This window comes from Poecilia formosa, unplaced genomic scaffold, assembly GCF_000485575.1.
Source record: "Poecilia formosa unplaced genomic scaffold, Poecilia_formosa-5.1.2 Scaffold26, whole genome shotgun sequence".
Classification (NCBI taxonomy): domain Eukaryota; kingdom Metazoa; phylum Chordata; class Actinopteri; order Cyprinodontiformes; family Poeciliidae; genus Poecilia; species Poecilia formosa.
In genome coordinates, this window is record NW_006799965.1 from 3,132,884 (window position 1) to 3,145,421 (window position 12,538).

At 40.6% G+C, this 12,538-nt stretch overlaps 2 protein-coding genes across 2 annotated transcripts; both read right to left on the reverse strand.

The window, feature by feature from the left end:
- Positions 1–662: 662 nt before the first annotated feature.
- LOC103135627 (rho-related GTP-binding protein RhoG-like) lies at positions 663–2,800 on the reverse strand. Its single transcript, XM_007548445.2, has 2 exons — positions 2,622–2,800; positions 663–2,270 (listed from the first exon to the last, which is right to left on the reverse strand). The coding sequence occupies exons 1-2, from the start codon at positions 2,665–2,667 to the stop codon at positions 1,672–1,674; spliced, it is 645 nt and encodes a 214-aa protein (XP_007548507.1). The 5' UTR covers positions 2,668–2,800; the 3' UTR covers positions 663–1,671.
- Positions 2,801–7,071: 4,271 nt separating this feature from the next.
- Positions 7,072–10,678, reverse strand: LOC103135628 (rho-related GTP-binding protein RhoG-like). Its single transcript, XM_007548446.1, has 2 exons — positions 10,574–10,678; positions 7,072–9,961 (listed from the first exon to the last, which is right to left on the reverse strand). The coding sequence occupies exon 2, from the start codon at positions 9,930–9,932 to the stop codon at positions 9,357–9,359; it is 576 nt and encodes a 191-aa protein (XP_007548508.1). The 5' UTR covers positions 9,933–9,961; positions 10,574–10,678; the 3' UTR covers positions 7,072–9,356.
- Between the last annotated feature and the right edge of the window lie 1,860 nt (positions 10,679–12,538).

The window sequence follows — 12,538 nt, forward strand, 5'->3', positions numbered from 1 at the left end:
CATTCAGAGAGCGACTGTGGGAGGAAATACGTTCTGAATCTCGCTACAGCAACGTTGTAATGAGCCTTTGGGCTGAGCTCAACTCATCTGTCGTTTGTCAAAGCCTCCACCCATAAAGGTCAAAGAAATATTTCTGAGTAAGCAAGGGAATGCTGACTTTTTAAGCGCCTCAAATGGATTCCACTTGTGGGTGTCTGCCTAGCTGAATAATGGCTCTTAGGAGGGTATAGACCATTGACTCGACCATTAAATGTATGGAGGTAGAAAAAAAAATGTAAGGGGCTTTGAAAAATGGTTCTTGTGCAGGACAGTACGAGGCTGCGCCAGCAGGATGTTTCCATCTAGTGTTCACACGCTGTAACTGAGAATCACAAAAACACCAGACCGCAAACATTTCCCAAAGAACTTCGGAGCACTTCAACTAGGGGGATTTCTTTTTGCCTTACATCAACAATGTGACTCAGTGTCGTCTTTCACCTTCGTATGACTTCATTGTTCCAGTATTTGCAAAGTGGCGTTGTGCAACTGCAGACCCCGGCAAAAGCATTCATATCCATTCAGCTTTTTCACATTTTCTCATCTTTCAAAAAAGAAACCTAAATAGAGAGCAATAGTATTTTGGGATAAACTTGCAAAGCAGTGAAGTGAAATGAAAACATACGTTTACACAAATAAAAACATTTATTCTCTTTCTTTTTATCCAGCCCTTGTACTCTGATGCTGCTAAATACAATCCAGCTACCAACTTTACAGTCCAAACGTAGGATTACCGACACTGAATGCCACCATCAAAGATAATGGTGGCATTATCATACTGAAGGGACGCTCCGACTGGGCTTTAACAGAGAAGCTGGTCAGAGTTGACAGGAAAATGGATGATGTTAAATAAACAGAAAACCCAGAAGAAAACCTGTCAGAGGCTGGAAAAGAACAGAGTACAAAAGATGAACAATGCCTCAAACCACACAGGCAGAGCTACAGTGGAATGGTTTTAGAGCAAAGCATGTTTGGGTGTGGGAATGACCCAGTTAAAGTCCAGACTAACGTTTGACTACAAATCCTGCGCAAGAACTGAAAATCACTGTCCATTCAACCCAATTGAGCTTGAGATATTTTGCAATGAAGAATGGGCAAAAATTTTAGTCTCTCTTCCAAATCTCTTAGAAATATGCCTCAAAACACTTCCCTGCTATGTTCATACATATGTAGGCTGAACCGTTTAGATTTTTCATTCTAAGAAGAGAGATGGACAAAAAAAAAAAAACTTGCATCATTATCCGTCCACTTTACCCTGTGTTCACGTAAAACTTCAATAAAACACTGAGGTCATTTGTTCTCAAAATCTGAACAAGTTGAAAAGTATGGTATCTTTGTCTCTTTCTAATTCAAATATATGGTATTGTAATTTGTTTATGAAGTAATACTTTAGTGTAAAATGCATACTGAAAATGTAAAACAACTTAAAAACAAAGCCAAGAGCAAATTAATACATGACATGTGCTCTGATGCGGTTTTTTTTCTGTCCCTAGCTGCACCGCAAGCGATGAATAAGGAACACAGGAGAAAGCCAAGTGAGGAAGACGCCAGATAACCTCCTTTGTTCCTCTGCGTGCCTTTGTGTCTGTTGATCTTCATTGCTCCGCTCCATTGTCCAAATCTGGGAACTCTTTACTACAGCAGCACACACTTTATGCAATTCTTTTTAGGGGCTGGAAACAACACCACCCTCGTAGCTTCCTCAAACACCTCCCTCATGTTTTCCTGCTGCAGAGCAGAACACTCCATGTACTTAACGGCCCCGATCTGCTCGGCCAGGACGTCCCCCTGCTGATGGGTGGTGGGCGCCAAACCCTGCTCCTTTAGATTCTTCACAGTTTCTTCGTCGCCTCTCAGGTCCGACTTGGTGCCCAGCAGTAGGACTGGCACTTTGGGGCAAAGCTGAGACAGTTCGGGTTTCCACTTGAGCGTGACGTTGGCGTAAGAGGAAGGGCTGCCGATAGAGAAGCAGATTATGAAAACATCTGCCTTAGCATAGACGAGGGGACGCAGCTGCTCATATCCCTCACGGCCTGCCGTGTCCCACAGAGTGAGGGTCACTGCGTGCCCGTCGACGCTTATGTCGCCGGTGTAATTGTCAAACAGTGCAGAAAGGTATTTATTCTTAAAAACACTGGTCGAGTAAGTGACGAGGAGGAAGGTCTTACCCACTCCCCCATCACCCACCATCACACACTTGACGGTCTGCATTCTCCTTACTGGGACTGCAGCACCTAACAGAAAAAAGGTATAATGACAAACAATAAATAGCAGCACTTACCAGTCATAGCTCTACATATTTACTTAAGTTACTAACAAACTAACAGACTTAATATACAATCATTTAGAAGCTGGAATGCTAGAGTTTAACTATATGGAACTGTTTTGTGAAGAGTTAATTGACTATAAATCACACTTTCTACTGTTTACTTCTCAATAACACATTTAAAAGCTTATACCTAAAAGTTCCATATCTGACCCAACAACACTTAGACATTAGTGCCAAGCTGCTATTCTTCTCCAAAAAGTCTAAAATACAAACATTGCCATTAACAATAAAATGTAGAAGGACTTCTTTGACTTACCAGCTTTTGACTCTCGACCCTTCTCGCCTGATAATTCCAGCTTCATCAGGAGAGCTGCCCATTATGTGTTAGCAACGAGCAGGAAGTAATGCAAGAAGCTACTTGCAAGCGGTGTGCTAATCCCAGAATGTCCTTCACGACGCAACCGAGATGTGTTGAAATCACTTTTCTCAAAAGCAGTACTGCCCTATCAACGCTAGGGGCGACAGTGTGCTCCTAAATCTCAAACAGAAAAACTCAAAAGATTTTCTACAAGTTGTTAAATTAAGTGGGAAATAATATTTCTCTTGACAACACACTTGTATATCCACATTAAAATGACTGTTAAATATGATTGTATTTAAATGTTTTTCAATGTAATTATGCTGCTACTTATAAAACAGAGATTTTTTTTTTTTTTTTTTACATTTCTAAAGCTGCCAATATGCTGCTGTGTGTGGGATATTTACACACAAAATTCATCCTGCCTCGTATCAACCATGCAGGCAAGTGACGGTGGAACGGTGTATAGAAAATGTTCTTTCCACATTCTGGGCCCCCAACTAAGCATTGCAAAAACACTACAGCCTGTCTATAGTCACCATTCCTTTGTGACTATCAACCATGCTGTAAACATATTCTGATAGATGCCAAAAGCAGGGTAATGCACAAAGCTTAAATAACAGAAAACTATTTTCTTAAACACGACAATGAGCTCGCTGTGCTCCACTGGCCTCCACAGTCATCAGATCCACAGACAATATAGCACCTTGTAGTTGAATGAGCGAGTCACTGCATGGACATGCAGACAACAAATCTGCTGCAGCTGCATGGTGCTGTTGTCATCTAAACATGGACCAAAGCCACGTCTCTGGCACCAGCATATGCCATGAAGGACTAATGCAGCTCTGAAAGCAAAACAGGGTCCAACTTGGCAAGACTTTTTCTCTTCACTGTTTTTAGACAGGCTCCCCAGGATGAACCTGAGTCTGCTACTTGTAAGATTTTTTATTTATTTATTTTTTTTAACAAGTAGGAGACACAGCCTGACTTCTGGCTGTGCAGGGAGGCCCTGGATGTGCTGCTTGACCCTCTTCTCTAGGAACAAAAACTGCAGAACAAAGGACTTTATGTGTTTTGTTCTCCGGCTGACAAAAAGCACATTTTGTCCCCTGGTGCTGGAGAATCTGTGAGAGAGACGCGTCTTCCCCGCAGGCTAATTTTCTTTTGAACCGTAGACACAAGTATCGTTCGTGCAACGTTTCGCTGGGATAAAAACTTGGAGGACTGAAGAAGAGGACAGAGCAGAACTAAGTTCGGTAGAACCCTAATTCTCCTCTGCTTTAGGTCAAAGAGTAACGCTGTACAAAAGCCGAAACATGAAAAAGGATGTTAGACATGTTATACGTGTCAATATGCGCTCAAAGAAACAGAGCGATTGCTATAGACATGAAGCCATATCGTATATTTACTATTTTCCTGTCAAGTAGATATTACAACTTTAAACAAAAGTCTTATTTGTAAAGAGTTTCCGTTTCTTTGAGTGCATCGAAGGCCACAAGATTCAAAGTTAGAGCTAAGTGGAGGTAAAAACCTTGGCTGAGCAACATTCTCTAAGCTTTACTCTAACGTATAATTATTCACACAGACGCGTTCTGCGCTTATTCACAATCTCCTCCAGGGTTCTGCTGCGAAGCCTTGGATTTTAACACAAACATATTTTAATAATTCATCATAAAACTGAGGAGCTGCTCTACAAAAATGACCTCGCCTCCTGACGCTACACCATTAAAAACATTAGGCCTGCGTGTCACACGAGAATCTGAAAGCTAATTTAAGATGGAGAGAAGTGAGACAAAAGCCAAGGCCAGAAGTAAGCCGTTGACTCACGCAGACGGCGGCAATCTGCCCAGCACTGTTATTAAAGCCAATATCAAGTAATTAAAATAAGTTATGCGCACACACGCAGAAATGCTTGCTTATGTGGGACATTTTATGATTTATGTGATCCCAGTTAAGGGGGGGCTGATTGATGTCAAGCTGCTGCCAATGACAGCAACGCTCCAAGGTTCTGGGTGAGATGGGAGAGACGAGCGTCACTGTGTGAATCTGCAGAAACCAGAGCTTTTAGGATTAACACTTGAAAGTAAGTTCAAAGAGTGATTCCTTTGCATTATCACAAGTTGATGGGTTTTTCGCTCCTTCAGGTCTAGCTCTTTATTTTCCTTTAAAAGCAAGAGGATATTGAATTATAGTGATCACAGGAGCAAACTTTTTTTTAATTCTTATTTCATTCAGACACTCACACAGATCCATCCTTTGGTTGGATATTCTCCCACAATCTGGATTTTAAGTGAATGACCAAAACTACGTTCCATATCTTCAGATAAAAACAATTGACGTGTGAGTATCATCACAACATCCAAAGAAAGGATTGTTAAAGCATTGCCCTGAAGCACAAATGAAGAGTTCCTTCCCCTAAAGTAGAAACTCAGGGATTCACCGTGTCAATTAAAGTGGCAGAACAGGTTGTTACTCGGCACATTCAGTGGGCAGAACAACAGATAGTAAGCGCACACAACTCTCCAGCAGCTGGCTCCGGTTTGACTGTCAGTGTTGTGTTAATCCACTTGTACTCAGACGGCTAGTCTGAGTTTAGCTCTCTCAAAGCTGCGTTTCTGTTCTTTGTGGTTTCAAGTTTCTGTAGCTCATATGACAGCGGTGCGGTTAGCTGAGTAAGGAAGGGAACTAGCATAAGTCTCATCCTGTATGGGGAAGGGGATGTTATGTTGTGTTCCATTCATGTTAGTATTGCTTTCTTATTTAGCAGATGTAGCGGAACGTCAAGGTTTGGTCTTTAAGTCCTGCTGACGTGACAGGTGGAAATGAACGAGAACTGCTGATCTTTTTAATGCCAGAAAAATTATTCCACTGGGACTCACGTACAACGAGTATGAAGCGTAACTTGTTTGACAACTTCACACAGCAGAGAAAGTTGTTTTGTTTTGTGTGTGTGTGTGGTTTTTTTTTTGAACAAATATTTGCATGGAAGCTTTCAAGCGGAAAACCTTTGACGCCGCCTAAAAATGAAATATTGTAATCTGTCTACCATTGTTTATTGCACTGAGTGTCAGTTCTTTTAATTTTTTACCATTTTGAAGAACATAAACCTCAACATAATGTATTGGACTTTGACGCGACTAACCAATACAAAACAGAACTCCTGAATGGAGAGTGTCTGTGAATAGATGTTTTTTTTGGTTCTTTTCCCCCCATCTTGCCACAGGTTCTCAGTTGGATTTAGGTTTGAAATTTGGCCAGCCACTCTAACACACCAATATACTTTGATCTATTGTGTTTGTAGTTATGACCCTGCTGGGAGTTGAACCTCTGCCCCAATCTGAACCATTCTGTCATAGCTCTGGCCCTAGCCTGTGACATGTTTGCTTTCAGGATTTCCATTTTAAGCTCAGTTCATCTTCACATCAACTTTATCCCTGCCGAAGAAGAACATCCCCACAACATGACACTGCTGCCACCCAGTTTTACTGTTGGAATGGTATTTAGGAGTTTAATGTAAGGGGGGCTGATTGTACAGGCACACCACACTTTTCAGTTTTTACTCATGAAAGATTTTTGAAAATGTTGCTCTCTCGTCTTCATAATTAAGTGTTACGTGTGTTAATCTACTCCATAAAATCCCAATGAAACACTTTAATGTCTGTGGCTAAAAGGTGGAACTGTTTCAGGTGTTTCAATGGGAACTGCAGCTATGATGCTGCTCGGTAAAGCAGTAGACGTTTCCACAATTCGTACTTTACCGACTTCTCTAAACGATGGATTTCCCACTAAAACAAGACGACACATTTTACAAGCCGTGAACATGCTGTCAGCGCTGCCTTCGCTTTGCAGCTTTCAGAGACAGACCGCAAGAGGAAATGCGTTCTGAATATCGCGACGGTGATGTTGTAATGAGTCCTTGACTGAGTTCAACACATCTGTCATCTGTCAGAGCCGCCACCCCCAAAAAGGTCAAAGAAACATTTCCATGTAAGCTGCGACAGGCGGACTCTTTAAGGCCCCTGATTTTTTTTTCTCTATATGAGTGAATGTGTATAGTAGATAAAAATTTGCTTTAAAATGTGCATAAAAATCACACACAAAAAAAAAAAATTTACTCAGTATTATCTTAACTTTAGCCCGAGACTGTTTCCATCTTATGTTCAGATGTGGTAACTGAAACCGCAAATATAACATGAACATGTATGCGCGCTATAGGAACATAATGTGGTTTAAAGAGCTAAAAATATGGATAGCTGTGCGTCATTGTGACTAAGCCTTGCTCTGCGCCTCAGCAGGAGTAGCCTACTCTATTATTTCCTCACTGCTATCAGTCAGAGGAAAGTTAGCTGTTCTTGACAATAGGGAAGGAACAGAGAGAGGAAGGAGGATTCGGAAACAAAGAAAGCTGTGCTGGTTTTAGGCACCATTTTATTAGGCATAATTTAAAATCATCTCACTGTTAGTTCATTTATACAAATATGTTTTTGTTATTTATAAAACAATTACAGATCTCTACAAATCAAGTTCCCAGTGTAAAAGCGTAGTACCACGCACACGGCAGCATATTGCTCCAGGACACAGATACAGACAGCCCACAGGTGTATGTTCCACTTTAACAGCACTATCCGAGTAAATTGGGGACATGATTAAAGAAAAACAAAAACAAAAGGTTTTCCACAGATAGCAGTTTAAAATATTGTGCACACACACACAGCCCTTGTCAGACGCTTATGGGAAATTTCATGCATCTTTTAGTAGATCTAAAAACGCATCAATGTTGTCGCACAAAACCTCATGCTTTTTATTGCTCTTCATTTATTCTAGACTCTGCACAAGCCACAATCTAGTAAAGTATTGAATACCCCAGATGGCAGTGTAAATAAAAATAAGCATAAGGGTTGCTATTATTGCTGCTAGCTGTAAGCACAAAGAGCTATAAAACAATACTTTAGAAAAATATATAAAAATATTCTACTGTGATGCAGCAACACAGACGCAGCTCTCGTTAACTACGAGCGCAAGTTGCACTTGCGCTTTGCCCTCACTGCACCATGCGAGGCAAGGATGTAAACCACAATCTGTTAAGAGTTGAGAACCCCGTTTCACAAATGCACACAAGTCTTGCTGTGCATGAAGACAGCTTAGCACCTGTCTTACCAAACAAAAAAAAAAAATGCAATGCTGCAAGGAAAGTCATTACTGGAAGGAACTGAGGCACAAATATGCTTACAAAAATAAATCTGAGATTTTTGGGTTTGTGCCAAAACGTTTCTGGTAGTACTTTTAGCAGTAAAATGCGAGCCTTTGGGGCTAGACAAAGATTTAATGGTCTTTGGTTGAGATAAGGCACCCGATCAACATTGTACAGTGGGGTTACAAAGCTACAATTTAAGTTAAAAGTTAAACCATAAAATACAGGATAACATGAATATCGCCTGACGTGAACCAGTGAGACTTATTATGGCATTACATGTTGCAATGAGTGGATTACACAGTGGTCGTTCTCCGTTGACCCTAGACAATCGTGGTTGAAAAGGGAAGCATTATGGTGCTCTAGTTTATCATATGTGATTAAAAAAAAAATAGCGCACAGACAATTTACTGATCAAATAAACATGAGCTATTACAAGAAAAAATATATTCAACTTTGGCAATAACTGCACATGTAAGTTAAAAACATTTCAGGATTAAGAAAAAAAAAAATCATTTACAGAGTAAATTCACAACTAATACACTCTCCTGAACCTCACCTCACGAAAGAGGAACTCTTAAGTATGTTTCTAATGGCACTCAAAGTAAGCCTGAGAAATTCAGATGTAAGACAGAAGAAAGCTAAACTGCAGTCTGGCTTCCTGACTACGTTGACTAGAGGAATCCTGCACCAGAATGTAATCGTTTGGTAAAATTACGACATTCGCTCCTCTATTAGGAAAGCGGGCAGCTCTTAATGGGTCCAGCTTATCTGCAAAGAGCCATTAGCTCCGACTCGCAGGGAAGCAAGAGGGCACAGCAAGAGGCGGGAAGTGCAACTTGCTAGACAACTCCGACATACTAGAATGAGCCGAAGAGGAACTGCTGGGATTTGAACCATTAATATGTGCATTTGGCTAAGAGGCGACGGCATTTGTCCAGGAGTCATAACACCTTGTCTGGATTCAAGCCAACTGAAATTAAAAACACTTCAAGATTCAAGATCAGGTTGTTGACCTCAAACTTGGCAGTTCATTATACATCAATTGGCAACTCAAAGGATCTTGATGGCAACTGTGCTTGAGACTCAATGAGATGCAACTTAGGTGAGAATATGAGGTAGTCACTAGTTCTCCACCTGAACAAACACAAATCTGCTTCCTCCAGTCAAACAGGGAATGGTTGGTTGATTAGGAAGTTTTGGCTTGAGGCAACCATGATAATCATTTTTTTCTTTTTTAAACACAGAATCTATGAATCTAGAAGGTGTAAAAATTAAAAGGTGTAAATAAAAAGTTAAAATTATACGGTCTGTTGCCTTCATTTTGAAACAGTCACTTTGGGGATGCAGGCAACTCGGTGAGGTCCTCCAGGAGATGAGTAAGGAAAATTGACAGAGGTGGGTTGGAAGCAACTAGATGGCATCCTTTGTTCTACAGCCTCTCTTTTGCATCCGTGGATCTCCATCATCCCTCTCCGTAGTCCAAATCTGGGAACCATTCATTACAACAGAAGGCACTTTTTGTGATTCTTCTTCGTGACTGGGTACAAAACCGCCCTCACGGCTTCCGCAAACACCTCCTTGACATTATCTTGCTGCAGCGCGGAGCACTCCATGTACTTGACCGCTCCGATCTGCTTGGCCAACGCGTTGCCCTGCTGGTTGGTGGTAGGGGCCAGACCCTGCTCCTTTAGCTTCTTCACAGTTTCGTTGTCGCCTCTTAGGTCTTTCTTGGTGCCCACCAGCAAGATGGGAACGTTGGGGCAGTGGTGGGACACTTCCGGATGCCACTTGTGCCTGACGTTTGCGTGGGAGGAAGGGCTGCCGATGGAGAAGCAGATTATAAAAACGTTGGTCTGCGGATAGGAGAGAGTGCGCAGACGATCGTACTCCTCCTGGCCCGCCGTGTCCCACAGGTTGAGGCTGACATTGCGGCCATCCACACTCATCTGAGCGCTGTAATTGTCAAACACCGTGGGAATGTATTCTTCTGGGAAGGCATTGGTGGTATAAGAGATAAGTAGGCACGTTTTACCCACTGCCCCATCACCCACCACCACACATTTAATGGTCTGCATCCTGCCAACGACCACTGGGGCTGCAGCACCTAGCAAAAGAAAAGAAAATAAACACCTAAACATTTACAAATAACACTAAAAAGCTGCAATGTTGATAAATGTCTTCGTCAAAACATGATGATCTTACGGTGTCAAAGGAGGAACAAAACGACAAATTTACCAGTTTGAAAACTTGTGACAATACATCCCAGAAATAAGTAGTTTTACACAGAGCTTAGCAGCTGAGCTAACTGCAGCTACCGTTAGCTTTTTGGCGTAGCTTTAATTACCGCTAACCAGACAGATGTGCCTTATTTCTAGTTGTTTAATATCTAATGCAGTCGAGAAAACTGTACTTAATCAGTCGGTAATAAAGGAACCGGCAGCTACACGCACCTTTGTCTACTTCTTAATATTTTCATTTACAACACTAGGCGTTCCCCCTGTGACTAGAATCAAGCTAAGGAACTAGCTCGTTTGTTGCTAACGGACTAGCTAATTAGCAAACAAGCTCAGCATTAATTTCAAAACACTTTATAAAAGGCTGATTTCTGCGAACTTACTTGTCTAACAGTTACCCAAAAATATATTTTATTCTAATCTGTACCTCAAACGTAATCATTTGCTGTGAAAAGTGAAATATGGATAAGTTTGTGACTTACCGCCACTTAGCTTTCGATCTTTTCTTGCCTGGTATAGTCAATCACAGCCGCATCCGGGGAGTTGCCCATTACGTAAAATCGACGTAGGTAGCGTAGGCTGGTAAATGTAGTTTCACTTTCGTGATAGCCGTTTTCTTCCTCCAGATGGCGACGTTAGTCTTTTTTTTTTATTTATTTATTTATTTTTATTTATTTATTTGATCGATTTTCAAACTTGTTTTATCCAAGCTTTAGGGATTGTGAAATCCATAGAAATGCTTAAAATATGAAACATATAAATCTGAAACTTCAGTTTCCTGCACATATTCAGAATATTGTTTTTTTTTATTTATGTAAGAAAATATAATTTATCAGTGAGTAAAATAATATAGAACAACTTTATTTACAAACGTTAAAACTACTCTTTTATGCTTGTTTGTATTTTGTGGGTTAAATTTGGTCAAATTACATCGACAAACTTTAGTCTATTTCATTAAGATTTTACATGATATAGCTACTAGCACAAATGATTGCTTAATTGCAAAAGGAGCATTATATGTGCCTTTTAACGTTCTTTTACAAATTAAAAACTGAAAGTGAAATTATCTCAGTATAAATGCAGTTTATTTTATGATGGTTTCAGAAGTTTGTTAGAGAATATTAGTGCTCAGAGTTGATGGTAAGCTGGATTGAGTTAAATACATGGCAATATTGGAAGACAACTTGTTAAAGGCTGCAAAAGTATTGAAATGGAATGAAGGTTCATCTCTCAGCAGGATAACATCCCAAAAATATTAAAACACAACCACAATATAATAGTTCAGATTACAGCATCAGCTTACTTTGGAATGTACTACATTAAAATTGAGTTTTCTCAAAATTCATGATTATGAAAATGTGTCTGGTATGCGATTAGAACCATTGACTTTTTCCCTTGCTTATTTCACACAATTTCATTTCACATGCATGCTAGTCCCTTAAAGAGGTCAAATAAAGTCATGTAACTAGCTTTGCGAATATTTCAAGACAAACTTTAAAGGTTATACATGGTATTATTGCACTTATTGTCTTGAGCAATCTATTCTTGTCAATGAAGGCACTGTGTTACAGCCTGCTTTAGACCACACAAACAAAGGAGGCCTTTGAAAAAACTTGTTCCCTGTGTGGTGGAGTTCATCCCGTCAAACCCAGTCTGAAAACCTTAACATCACTTCATCAGCCCTATTTTGACATAATCTCTTTCACCTGTCACATTGAAGCAGAACTAACTAACTCTATAAAGGGATCTGTTTTCTGTTTTAGGTGTTTTGTCCTGGAAATGCTGGTGATGATGTCATCTCAAAGCACCGCAGCAGGTTAAAAGGCCAACTGCTGACCAACAAGTGCAGACTCCAGATCACAAAGAGGCACCGGTTTATTGCCTTTCCCAAGAAGTTTTGGCGTCACTGCAGGCTATAAAAAGAGAATTCCCACTGGGACCCTATGCCCACAGTCACCCTCCACCCCAGGCCTCGCACAACCCTCCAATTCTGCCAGGAGATTCCACAAGACAACTATAGCATTTCCATGGCAACAGTCACTAAAAGAATCGGGGGTGACTGTGTCAAGAGATGCAGCAAGAGGCAGTTTTAAACAAGACGGAGGGGACGGGGGGGAAATGAAGGTCACAAGAGGGGTTGTAATTGTGGATGAATGGAGAGTAAAAGTTTTCAATGCAAGCACAAACATAATGAGGCCTCGACATAGAATTAAACTTTTTCATATTTTGCCATTTTTCAACCAAAAAATATGTGATCAGGACTTTATAAGGAAACCATAAGAAGTCAAGTTTGCAAATCGTCATGAAGAATAAAGAGGATGGAGAAGACATATGGAAAAGGTGCTCCAATCAGATGAAACCAAACTTGAACTTTTGGACTTAATTAAAATTATCATATTTGTGGGGAAAACTAACACTGGACATCAACTTGAACACACCTCGATCAC

Excerpts from the sequence above, each read along its gene's own strand:
- LOC103135627 (XM_007548445.2), bottom strand. The coding sequence starts at position 2,667 with ATGAAGCTGGAATTATCAGGCGAGAAGGGTCGAGAGTCAAAAGCTG. Across the intron at positions 2,271-2,621 it reads GGGTCGAGAGTCAAAAGCTG|GTGCTGCAGTCCCAGTAAGG; the intron begins GTAAGTCAAAGA and ends TTTTTCTGTTAG.
- LOC103135628 (XM_007548446.1), bottom strand. The coding sequence starts at position 9,932 with ATGCAGACCATTAAATGTGTGGTGGTGGGTGATGGGGCAGTGGGTAAA.